This window comes from Mustelus asterias, chromosome 26, assembly GCF_964213995.1.
Source record: "Mustelus asterias chromosome 26, sMusAst1.hap1.1, whole genome shotgun sequence".
In the NCBI taxonomy this organism is placed as follows: Eukaryota; Metazoa; Chordata; class Chondrichthyes; order Carcharhiniformes; family Triakidae; genus Mustelus; species Mustelus asterias.
In genome coordinates, this window is record NC_135826.1 from 21,358,040 (window position 1) to 21,371,467 (window position 13,428).

Sequence of the window (13,428 nt, forward strand, 5' to 3'; positions counted from 1 at the left end):
GGGTAATTGTAGGCCAGTGAGCTTGACGTCCGTGGTAGGGAAGTTGTTGGAGAGGATTCTTAGAGACAGGATGTATGCGCATTTAGAATGGAACAATCTCATTAGTGACAGACAGCATGGTTTTGTAAGAGGGAGGTCGTGCCTTACAAATTTGGTGGAGTTTTTTGAGGAAGTGACAAAAACGGTTGACGAAGTAAGGGCCGTGGATGTCGTCTATATGGATTTCAATAAGGCATTTGACAAAGTCCCTCATGGCAGGCTGGTTAAGAAGATTAAGGCTCATGGGATGCAAGGAGAGGTGGCCACAGGAGACAGAGGGTAGCAGTCGAAGGGTCTTTTTCCGGCTGGAGGTCTGTGACCAGTGGTGTTCCGCAGAGCTCTGTACTGGGACCTCTGCTATTTGTGATATATATAAATGATTTGGAAGAGTGTGTAACTGGTGTTATCGGCAATTTTGCGGATGACACGAAGATGGCTGGACTTGCGGATAGCGATGAACATTGTCGGACAATACAGCAGGATATAGATAGGCTGGAAAATTGGGCGGAGAGGCGGCAGATGGAGTTTAATCCAGATAAATGCGAAGTGATGCATTTTGGAAGAACTAATGTAGGGGGAAGTTATACAATAAATGGCAGAGCCATCAAGAGTATAGAAACACAGAGGGACCTAGGTGTGCAAGTCCACAAATCCTTGAAGGTGGCAGCACAGGTGCAGAAGGTGGTGAAGAAGGCATATGGTATGCTTGCCTTTGTAGGACCGGGTATAGAGTATAAAAGCTGGAGTCTGATGTTGCAGCTGTATAGAACGCTGGTTAGGCCACATTTGGAGTACTGCATCCAGTTCTGGTCGCCGCACTACCAGAAGGACGTGGAGGCGTTAGAGAGAGTGCAGAGAAGGTTTACCAGGATGTTGCCTGGTATGGAGGGTCTTAGCTATGAGGAGAGATTGGGTAAACTGGGATTGTTCTCCCTGGAAAGACGGAGAATGAGGGGAGACCTAATAGAGGTGTACAAAATTATGAAGCGTATAGATAAGGTGAACAGTGGGAAGCTTTTTCCCAGGTCGGAGGTGACGATCACGAGGGGTCACGGGCTCAAGGTGAGAGGGGCGAGGTATAACTCAGATATCAGAGGGACTTTTTTACACAGAGAGTGGTGGGGGCCTGGAATGCGCTGCCAAGTAGGGTGGTGGAGGCAGATACGCTGGCATCGTTTAAGACTTACCTGGATAGTCATATGAGCAGTCTGGGAATGGAGGGATACAAACAATTGGTCTAGTTGGACCAATGAGCGGCACAGGCTTGGAGGGCCGAAGGGCCTGTTTCCTGTGCTGTACTGTTCTTTGTTCTTTGAGTTAGTCACTGGGGGATTCGTAGCCTCTGACCTGCTCCTGTAATCAGGGTAGTTATATGGCTAGACCAGTTTAGCTTCTGGTCAATTCTAATCCCCATATTTAAGGAAAGAGGGATAATTATGACGGAGTCTACACCCAAAATGTTAATCTGACATACATTTAAAGCATGTTTAATTTTTATCCCAACTTTCTGTTTATTTCTATGTGGGTAATTTTGAGTTTAGGTAGAAATGTGAACGGGATGATATTGATTGAATTGTCTGATCCATAGACTTTTCCCGATTGTCATTAGCATTGACTAATCAGTGGAGCAGGTGACTGATCTCCCGCCACCCAATTCACACCTTCAGATCAAGGTGAAGAACCCCCAGCGTCTCTTGAGTATGTGTTGTAGGGTCAGTGCACCCACCTTAGCGAGGAACTGCTGGATAACAAGCTGAAGGCGTCGCTAAAAATCCTCTTGGTCGTGTTTCAGATTTTCTCCCTGGGGTACTGCCCGACCGGGGAGTGGTTAGCTGTCGGGATGGAGAGCAGCAACGTCGAAGTATTGCACGTCAACAAGCCGGATAAATACCAGCTTCACCTACACGAGAGCTGCGTGCTCTCACTCAAGTTTGCCTGTTGTGGTAAGAAATTTTCCCAGTCGCCAGCCGCACTGTCTGACGCTGCGCAGGAGATACTGAGTGGTTTTGACAGGATTGTTGTATCTGTGTGAACCCATTTTCTTTCTGTCAGCTCGTACCATTATAACAGCGCTCCAGCATTGTAATGTTGTATGTTTCACTTCTTTTTAATGAATTCCTGAGATATAGCGACGCCAGCATTTATTCCCATCCCTAACTGACCTTGAGTCGTCACCTTGAATCGCGACATGATGCAGGTGCTCCCACAATGCTGTGGGTTGGGAATTTGCAGGATTTTAATCGAATGACGAGGCCGGCATGACAACAGGAAATGCTGGAAAATCTCAGCAGGTCTGACAGCGCCTGTGGAGAGAGAATAGAGCCAACGTTTCAAGTCTGGACGACCCTTTTGTCAGATGACAAAGGTTGGCTCTATTCTCCCTCCACAGATGCTGACAAACCTGCTGAGATGTGGCACAGTGGTTAGCACTGCTGCCTCACAGCTCCAGGCACCTGGGTTCGATTCCCAGCTTGGGTCACTGTCTGTGTGGAGTTTGCACGTTTTCCCCATGTCTGCATGGGTTTCCTCTGGGTGCTCCGGTTTCCTCTCTCAGTCCAAAGATGTGTGGGGGTTAGGTTGATTGGCTGTGCTAAATTACCCCTTAGTGTCCCGGGATGCGTAGGTTAGAGGGATTAGCAGGGTAAATATGTGGGTTTACGGGGATAGGGCCTGGGTGGGATTGTTGTCAGTGCAGGCTCGATGGGTTGAATAGCCTCCTTCTGCACTGGAGGGATTCTATAATAATATGTTTGAGCATTTTCTGCTTGTTTCAGATTCCAGCATCCACCGTATTTTGCTTTTATCAAACATACATTTATAGTCAGATTCAAAATAGAGTACTGTGTAAAGTAAAAATGGCCTGTGAGTTGGTCACCCTGTGACCGCCGTGTGCTCCAGGTCGTGAAATGTTCAGGTTTGGATAATACTGGTGTTCAATCTCTGATGCACAGAAAGATTGGGTGGCACAGTGGTTAGCACTGCTGCCTCACAGCACCAGGGTCCCAGGTTCAATTCCGACCTCAGGTCGTCAGTGTGAAGTTTGCACGTTCTGTCTGTGTGGGTTTCCTCCGGACGCTCCGGTTTCCTCCCACAGTCCAAAGATATGCGGGTTAGGTTGATTGGCCATGCTAAATTGCCCCTTAGTGTCAGGGGGATTCACAGGGTAAATGAGGGTTGCGGGAATAGGGCCAGGGTGAGATTGTGGTTGGTGCAGAATTGATGGGCCGAATGACCTCCTTCTGTACTGTAGGGATTCTATGGAATAGGGCCTGGGTGGGATTGTGGTCAGTACAGACTTGATGAGCCAAATGGCCTCCCTCTGTACTGTGGGGATTCTACGATTTTTAATGACCACAGTGTGTTCAAACTAATAAGCTGAGGATAAAAGCAAAATACTGGGGATGCTGGAATCTGAAATAGAAACAGAAAATGCTGGAAAATCTCAGCAGGTCTGGGAGAATAGAGCGAACGTTTCGAGTTAGGGTGACCCTTCATCAAAGCAGCTCTGACGAAGGGTCATTCAGACTCGAAACGTTGGCTCTATTCTCTCCCCACAGATGCTGTCAAACCTGCTGAGATTTTCCTGCATTTTCTGTTTTAGTAATAAATTGAGGGTATGACTGGCAGTCTGTGCAAATTGACACATCCTGAGGGTCTAGATGCCTCTCGTGCGTTCTGTGATGTACACTGACATTTCGATTGACTCTGGCAGTGCGTTCAAACTGTGACAGACACTCGAGGATTGCTCGACTCAGTAAATAGCTGGAACGTCTCTGCTATGCTTTACGGTGCTTTCTAAACCTGATTGTTTTCCAGCCGTCCTTTATTCTGTGTGTTGGATGAATGAACACTTTGAAGCAGTAAGACCCTTTTAAGCTTCTTTGCAGACGATGAAAATCTCCCACCGTGGCACGCTGCCAATGTGAAAGATCAGTCCTTTGGCCACAGGGGGTTTGTTAGTGGGTTCAGGAGATATTTTTTCCTCCTCCTCACACAAACAGATGACTTTAGCAGTCAATTTTAATGAAGTATCTGCTCCAGATTTCAGGAAAAATGGTTCCCCCGGGTGTTACTCTTCTCAAACTTCCAGTTCCACCCTAATGTGGCCCCAGAGAGCGTTTCTGAGGAAGCGTAAGCACTGGCCTGATCCAGTCTCACCACTGATCTCCAGAGAACGCCAAGCTGGTATCTTGAAATTGCTGCTCCTCTAACGCTCTCCTCCAATAATCTGAGATTTGCGGGAAGTTTTGGGAAGATTCAGTCGCGAAAACAGAAAGGTTTACCTTGATTCGCAACCTCAGCGCGCCTCCCAAAGTGCTTTCTCGCTCATTAAGTCTTCCTGAAGTGCCGTCACTGCTGTAACGTACGGAACACAGCAGCTAATTTGTGCACAGCAAACTCCCAAAGACTCCCAGGCAATAATATCCAACAATCTTCCACTGAGCATTGACTTTTGTTCTCCTAACACATTCATAGAATCATAGAATCCCTACAGTGCGGGAAGAGGCCATTCGGCCCAACAAGGCTGCACTGACAATAATCCCACCCAAGCCCTACCCCCGTAACCCCACGTATTTACCCTGCTAGTCCCCCTAACACTCAGGGGAAATTTACCATGATTGATCCACCTAACCCGCACAACTTTGGACATTCTGCCATCTTACCTTTATGCCACTATTAGCGATTCTTCAGTCCTGAATGCCACCATTAACACCCCTTTGTCTTATGTCCATCACGTCTTTGTCAATCTCTCTGTAGCTCTGACCTATCCCTGACCACCCCCTCTCCAATTTATAATTCATTACGTTTCTATCCCTTTTCCCTGCTGCCTCACAGCGCCAGGGATCCGGTCAACCCATCCCGGCCTCGGGTGGGCTGCCTGTGTGGAAGTTGCACGTCCTCCCCGGGTTTCCTCCCACACTCTAAAAGATGTGCGGGTTAGGTGGATTGGCCATGCTAACTTGTCCCCTTAGTTTCAGGGGGATTAGCAGGGTAAATGCAGGGATAGGGACTGGGTGGGATTGTTGTTGGTGCACGCTCGATGGGCCGAGTGTACTGTAGGGATTCTTTGATTCTGAGTTCTGTGGAAGGATCATAAGGACTCAGTGTTAACTCTGTTTCTCTCACCAAAGACGCCGCCAGACCTGCTGAGTTTATCCAGCATTTTCTGTTTTTATTTCAGTCAGCATCCGCAGTATTACAGATAGGAAATACAGATAGTATTTATAGATAGTATAGATACAGATACGGTAATACAGATAGGAAATATACAGTAAATGGCAGAACCCTTAGGAGTATTGATAGGCAAAGGGATCTGGGTGTACAGGTACACAGGTCACAAAGTGGCAATGCAGGTGGAGAAGGTAGTCAAGAAGGCATACGGCATTGCTTGCCTTCATCGGCCAGGGTATTGAGTTTAAAAATTGGCAAGTCATGTTGCAGCTTTATAGAACCTTAGTTAGGCCGCACTTGGAATATAGTGTTCAATTCTGGTCGCCACACTCCCAGAAGGATGTGGAGGCTTTGGAGAGGGTACAGAAAACATTTACCAGGATGTTGCCTGGTATGGAGGGCATTAGCTATGAGGAGAGGTTGGAGAAACTTAGTTTGTTCTCACTGGGGCGACGGAGGTTGAGGGGAGACCTGATAGAAGTCTACAAGATTATGAGAGGCATGGACAGAGTGGATAGTCAGAAGCTTTTTCCCAGGGTGGAAGAGTCAATTACTAGGGGGCACAGGTTTAAGGTGCGAGGGGCAAGTTTTAAAAGAGATGTACGAGGCAGATGTTTTACACAGAGAGTACTGGGTGCCTGGAACTCATTGCCGGGGGATGTAGTGGGAGCGGATACGGTAGTGACTTTTAAGGGGCGTCTTGACAAGTACATGAATGAGATGGGAATAGGGGGATATGGTCCCCAGAAGCATAGGGAGTTTTAGTTAAGACGGGCAGCATGGTCGGTGCAGGCTTGGAGGGCCGAAGGGCCTGTTCCTGTGCTGTAATTTTCTTTGTTCTTTGTATTTTGCTTTTATATGACCAGGCAATCATTTATTTTTAAAAAGTGATGTTTAAGTTTACGTTTATTGATTATTGTCACAAGTAGGCTTACATTAACACTGCAATGAAGTGGAAATCCCCTATGTTGGATAAGGGCGATAAATACTGGCCAGAAAGTGAGGGAGCAGTCCCCTACTCCGAAAGAGTGCCAGGGATCTTTCACACCCAATCTCTGAGGTCCCACACGGCCTCGGTTAAAATGTCTATCAAAAGATGGCACCTCTGAAAGTGCAGCACTTGCTCAGCACTGCTTTTGAATTGTCAGCCTAGATTCCATGTTCAAGTCCCTGGAACATTCCGACCAGAGGCTGCTGCCACTGAGCAATGGCTGATGGGTAGAGCTGGTATCAGGTCTGAGGAACGTGGTGTTATTACTTCAATTCTTACTCGTGAAAGAAACACATTATAAAATGAAGATCTTAAAACCAAATCACGGAATAAATTATGATTTTGGCTTTATTTTTCAGGTAAATGGTTTGTAAGCACAGGGAAGGACAACCTCTTGAATGCGTGGAGGACTCCGTATGGAGCAAGTATATTTCAGGTACTGATTTATTGTTAGTGAGGAACTCACTGATACTCGGGGCCGCATTTTCTAACGCACTTTTATTTGAGGGACGCTCTCAGGGATTCTGTGCAGGAGAGTTTCCACGTGGCCACCTCTTGCTCTCAATCTTGGGTTTCCAACTGGCCGTTATACTTAAAGAACAAAGAAAAGTACAGCACAGGAACAGCCCCATTGGTACTCCAAGCCCGTGCCGATCATGATGCCCTAACTAAACTAAAGAATAACTTTCTGCTCTTACTCGGTCTGTATCCCTCTATTCCCTCCCTATTCATGTAGCCATTCAGATGCCTCTTAAATGTTGCTCATGTGCCTGCTTCCATCAGCTCCTCTGGCAGCGCAGTCCAGGCACCCAACACTGTCTGCATGAAAAACCTCCCCCGCACATCTCCCTTAAACTTTCCCCCTCTCAGCTTGAACCTGTGCCCCCTTGTAATTGACACCTCCACCCTGGGAAAAAGCCTCTGACTACCCACCCTGTCTGTGCCTCGCATAATTTTGTAGATCTCTATCAGGTTTCCCCTCAGCCTCCATCTTTCCGGTGAAAACAATCCTAGTTTATTCAACCTTTCCTCATAAGCCATGCCCTCAAGACCAGGCAACATCCTGGTGAACTTTCTTTGCACTCTCTCCAAAGTTTCTATGTCCTTCTGGTGGTGTGGCGACCAGAACTGCACTTGACGGTAAATGCGCCCAATCTCTATCGCCCTCTTATTCTCCTCTTTTTGGCTGTAACAAGGGAAGAAAACTAAGGCTCTGATCCATCAACATGCCCCATAGCCAAGAAAGTGATGAAAGCAGGCAGTAAGTCTACTTGTGAGCAATACTAAATGACGGAGAAATAGACTCATGAATACCACTGTCCATACAAACATGCAAAATAGGAGCAGAAGTAGGCCATTCGGCCCCGCGAGCCTGTTCCACCATTCAATAAGATCATAGCTGACCTGTTTGCATAGGGTTCCACATTCCCATCTACCCGTGGATAACCTGCTGTTCCTTTGTCCAACAAGAAATTCATCTACCTCTGCCTTCAAAATTTTCAGCTTCCATCACCTTCTGAGGCAAAGGGTGCAATTCTTCCAAAGAATGGCAGAGTGTCAAGTTCAGTCAGAAAACTGGCGCCTTTCTCCCCAGGGAAACAGTTCAGTTTTCTGACGAGATCTTCCCACAATGCCATTTATTTGAAGGGGGCGCGGGGGGGGGGGCGGGGGGGGAGGTGTGTGCTTTGTGCCATAATTAAAGAGGAATGGAGCCTAAACATACCGGCAAGCCTGGCTTCTCAGAGATCAGAGAGAGGGGCGGCACGGTGGCACAGTGGTTAGCACTGCCGCCTCACAACGCCAGGGACACGGGTTCAATTCCCGGCTTGGGTCACTGTCTGTGCGGAGTCTGCACGTTCACTCCGTGTCTGCGTGGGTTTCCTCCGGATGCTCGGTTTCCTCCCACAGTCCGAAAGATGTGTTGGTTAGGGTGCATTGGCCGTGCTAAATTCTCCCTCAATGAACCCGAACAGGCGCCAGAGTGTGGCGACTAGGGGAATTTCACAGTAACTTCTTTACACGGTTAATGCAAGTCTACTTGTGGCAGCAATAAATAAACTTTAAAATAACTTTTAAATCAGGGTGCCCAAACTCTAAATTCAATTTAAAGATCCGGCTCCTCACGGACATCGGAACCCACCCCTTCAATGTTTGCCGGAATCAGGGCCCACCCAATGGGTCCCCCCTGCAAGCCCAGACCCCCATGGACAGCGGCAACCTGCTCAGCCATTTTCCCGACCACCCGGGGGCTCTAACAGCCTTCGGGCCCCCCCCTTCATGATCATCATGTCTGGTCTCCACCTAGTGATGATACCAGCTGGATTCACATCACGCTGATGGGAACATATGACATTCTCTGAGGATTCGGTGTTAAAGCGATTTTGAATATTAAAATGTATTGAAACGAATGGTAATCAGGTCCATGCCCCCACTGGATGTGATCCTGATTACATCTGGTGGGAGGGCCCGGAAACATCACCCTCTGAGAAAACATTTCTCCTCATCTCTGTCCTGTAAGAATGACCTCTAATTTTAAAGCAGTCCTTCCTATTTCTGGACTCGCCCACAAAAAGGAATATCACTTCCAGAGGCAGCACGGTGCCACAGTGGTTAGCACCGCCACCTCACAATGCCAGGGACCTGGGTTCAATTCCTGACTTGGGTCACTGTCTGTGTGGAGTCTGCACATTCTCCCCCGTGTCTGCGTGGGTTTCCTCTGGGTGCTCCGGTTTCCTCCCACATTCCAAAGATGTGTGGGTTGGGTTGCTTGGTCATGTGAAATTGCCCCTTAGTGTCAGGGGGATTAGCAGGGTAAATACCTGGGGTTAAAGTGATAGGGCCTGGGTGGGATTGTTGTTGGTGCAGGCTCGATGGGCCAAATGGACTCCTTCTGCACTGATATCCATCTTGTCAATACCATTCAGGATCTTCTTCACTTCAATCAAGTCACCCCTCACTCTTCTCAATGCTAGTGGAAACTAACCCAGCCTTTCCAACCTAATCTCATAAAACAATCCGCCCATTCCAGTTATCATCTAGTGAACCTCCTCTAATGCGTTTACATCCTTCATTAACTAAGGTGACCAAAACTGCAAACAGAATTCGAGATGCAGCCTCACCAATGTCCAGTATAAGTGATGCATAACATCCTTGTGTTCAATATCGCTCACAATAAAGGATAGCATTTCACTGACCTTCTTAATTCCAAGCTGCAAATACATACTAACTTTTTGCGACTCATGCACCAAAATGTCTCTGGTGGGCATTCTGAAGTCGTTCTGCATTTAGGTAATACTGCATTTGTTTTCCGTCCTGCCAAAGTGAACAGTTCCACATTTTCCCACATTACACTCCCTCAACCTATCCCTTACCCAAATGCAAATTCCATATGTATTCTTCACCATGTACTTTCCTACCTATCTTTATGTCGTCTGCAAATTTAGCTACCACGCCTTCACTCCCCTCATCTAGGTGATTAATAGAAATTGTAAGAAGTTACGGCCCAGTACAGACCCCTGCAGGACTCAACTCGTCACACCCTGACAATCAGACAAAGACCCATTTATACATACTCTGCCAGCCAGCCAATCTTCAGTCCAGGCCAATGTGCTACCCTCTACACCATGAGCTTTTACCTTCTGCAATAACCTATGATGTGGCACCTTATCCAATGTTTTCTGCTAATCTAAGTCCCGTACTAGGTGCGGCACAATGGTTAGCACCGCTGCCTCATAGCTCCAGGGACCGGGGTTCAATTCTGGTCTTGGGTCACTGTCTGTGTGGAGTTTGCACATTCTCCACGTGTCTGCGTGGGTTTCCTCCCAGTGCTCTGGTTTCCTCCCACAGTCCAAAGATGTGTGGGTTAGGTTGATTGGTCAAACTAAATTAACCCTAGTGTCAGGGGGATTAGCAGGGTAAATCTGAGGAGTTACATGAATAGGGTCTGAGTGGGATTGTGCTTGGTGCAGACTCGATGGGCTGAATGGCCTCCTTCTGCACTGTAGGGATTCTATGATACATCTACAGACTCCCCTCTACCCACAGCATATGTCACACCTTCAAAGAACTCAGGCCCATTGGTAAAACTCATTTAAAAAGTTTTTAAAAAGTTGATTTATTCGTCTCACAACTGGGCTTACATTAACACTGCAGTGAAGCTACTGTGAGAGTCCCCTATTTCAGGGATTTCCCTGACATAAATCCATGCCGACTCTTCCCTATTACCTTGAGCTTGACTAGGTGCCCAGCTGTAACCCCTTTAATGATCAATTCTAACATCTCGCTCTAGACAAACATCAAGCTAACTAGCTAAAACCCACCTTCAAAACAGCTTCTCGGAGAATTGAAGGTACAATTTATAGAGCACTGTCTTTGAAATAAAGCCTGATGCTACGCTATTCATTGTCAGAAGTCTCACAACACCAGGTTAAAGTCTAACAGGTTATTTGGAATCACGGGCTTTCGGAGCGCTGCTCCTTCATCAGGTGAGGGGAGGAGGAAGGAGAAGCGCTCCGAAAGCTCGTGATTCCAAATAAATCTGTTGGACTTTACCCTGGCGTTGTGAGACTTCTTGCTGCGTCCACCCCAGTATCTCCACATTGCTCTATTCATTGGGCATTTAAGTCCTGTGACAGAATCTGACACAAATGGACGATATGTAAAGAAAATAACAAATTGGTTCAGTAGCCCTGATTTTTTTTATTTTGTTCATGGGATGTGGGCGTCGCTGGCTGGGCCAGCATTTATTGCCCTTCCCTGAGGGCAGCTAAGAATCAACCACATTGCTGTGAGTCTGGAGTCACATGTAGGCCAGACCAGGTCAGGACGGCAGATTTCTCTCCCTAAAGGAACCAGATGGGTTTTTCCGACAATCAACAATGGTTTCATGGTCATCAGTAGACTTTTAATCCCAGATTTGTATTGAATTCAAATTTCACCATCTACCGTGGTGGGATTCGAACTCAGGTCCCCACTGCCTCCCTTACAAACTTAATTAACCAGCATTCTGATCACTATCCAGTGGCTCCCTGCCACCAGTGCTGACAAAGCTTTTGAATACCCTCTTGTGCACCAGGGGCAAGGAAAGTTTAAAAGTTTATTAGTGTCACAAGTAGGCTTACATTAACACTGCAATGAAGTTACTGTGAAAACATTGCTGCAATTGAAATTAGTGCTTTCAGAAAGTAACAATTGTGGGGAGGGAGGATTTGGAGTGGGGGCGGGAAGTTAGAAAAGTGTTTTTTTATGTTCGGGGGACAAATGTGTTCTTCACTACCGCTTTACTGACACCAGACTTGATGTGTATTTTTTTTAAAAATCAAGTCAAAGGAATCATCCTCGGTGCTGAGCTGCGACATTTCCGTGGACGACAAATACATTGTTACCGGCTCGGGCGACAAGAAGGCTACAGTCTACGAAGTGATTTACTGAACAGCAGCCCCCTCGGCCAGCAAGATACCTAAAGGGACACCAAGCTGTTAATGGACATTGGATTTAACTAGGGACAAGTTAAGGACAACAACAGCTACTGCCAAAGCAGACTGCATTTGTACTGTTCAAGGCTGCAATATACTATAGAGCGAAACCTCCAGATATATTCAGGCAAAAAAAAAAGGCGTGGGGCGTTTGTCTTGTTTATACAACATAGTGAATTGTAATTGTGAAAAATGTACATATTTTTGAAACAAAATGGGTTTGCGTTGGCTCGTTTAGCCACAAAATGATCATTCATGAATGAAGTTCCTTTCTTTTATACTGTCTTTATCTTCAGGAAGGAGGATTCCTGCTGAAAGCCTTGTACTTAATAATGATTGAACCACATCCACCACTGTATAGGGGACAAATGCACTGTGTAGAACTTCTTTGTGATTTAAGCGACAGTCTCTATGTGAAGTGTTGAATGTTATTGTCGGGAGTAGCATCTCTAATTCTAGCATTGCTTTTTTTTTTCCTGTCTCATAAAACTAGTGCCACCCACCTGTGCAGGACACTGCTCCTCAAGGCGTAACCAAAGGGATAAAAGTTGCTATTTAACTCCTCTTGTCTCGTACTGTGATCACTTTGTCTCATTTTTCACCCAGTAACCATTCCTGTCTTGCCTGCGTCGCAGTTGGGGGGGTTAGTGTTATAGGAAGGGTCGCTTCATTATTATGCCATTCATTCGTACTTCGAAACCTCAACCAACACGGGGATGGCTTTGATGTGAAGGTACAGCTCTCCCTTCAGTCACTACTCATGACACCCTAGTGGAGGCGATGGCCAAGTGGCATTAGCGCTAGGCTATGAATCCAAAAACTCAGCTAATGTTCTGGGGACCTGGGTTCGAATCTCGCCACGGCAGATGGTGGAATTTGAATTCAATCAAAAAAAATTAAGAATCAACTGATGGCTGTGAAACCATTGGTGGAAAAACCCATCAGGTTCACTGATGTGCTTTAGAGAAGGAATTCTGCCATCCTTACCTGGTCTGGCCTACATGTGACTCCAGAGCCACAGCAATGTGGTTGACTCGCAACTAGGGATGGGCAATAAATGCTGGCCAGCCAGCGACGCTCATGTCCCATGAATGAATAAAAACACCAGTGCAACCATGAGTCAGCTGAAAGCCTTTGATGTCTATTGGAGACAAATGCAAGTGTTACTCATTATTACGACCTGCCCCTACCTAATTTAAAACAAAATTCGATCAGACTCGAACAAGCCCCTCAGCTACCGTAATCTTATCCCTTGGTTTAGAATTTGAATTCTGTTAACGTCAGTAAGTTATATTTCCTGGAGAGTGTATTTTGGTAACAGCACGCTGTGCTAAAGTGCTGTTCCAAGAGAATTGGAATCAATGCATCATTCCAGCAAGAGACCCGGTGGAACACACGAGTAAGTATGCGCCTGTGTGGAGCCAGGGGAGAAACAGAGTGATGCAGTGTCCTTTGTGTATGACTTAAAAGAAGTAGGCTAAGGGAAGGTGAACAGAGAGGGACTGAGCGTGTGACGGACTATAATATATTGCAGCTTAAAAAAAAAGAATTTTTGCACATAAGTGTGCGATTCAAGAACAAGCTTCTCTTTTGTACAGGTCTATGTAAGTGAGTGACTGTAGAACACTGCTGTATAGTAAGTAAAAACAAAAAAAAAATCCATTAAACATACACCGCTCTGCCCATCATTGTACCTTGTCTGTTGAGTGTTCCATGACTGCAAAGCTGGGAATATAACTAGATTTAAAAGCA

General features: G+C 46.5%; 1 protein-coding gene across 9 annotated transcripts in view; it reads left to right on the plus strand.

The window, feature by feature from the left end:
• Positions 1-13,034, plus strand: part of LOC144479508 (transducin-like enhancer protein 4) — a 225,270-nt gene extending 212,236 nt beyond the window's left edge. For all 9 annotated transcript variants that reach the window (XM_078198246.1, XM_078198241.1, XM_078198243.1 and 6 more), the window contains exons 18-20: positions 1,832-1,982; positions 6,562-6,638; positions 11,525-13,034. In XM_078198246.1, the coding sequence (XP_078054372.1) occupies positions 1,832-1,982; positions 6,562-6,638; positions 11,525-11,632 (336 nt within the window). In that variant the 3' untranslated portion in view covers positions 11,633-13,034. The remainder of the gene's footprint in view (positions 1-1,831; positions 1,983-6,561; positions 6,639-11,524) is intronic.
• Positions 13,035-13,428: the final 394 nt, after the last annotated feature.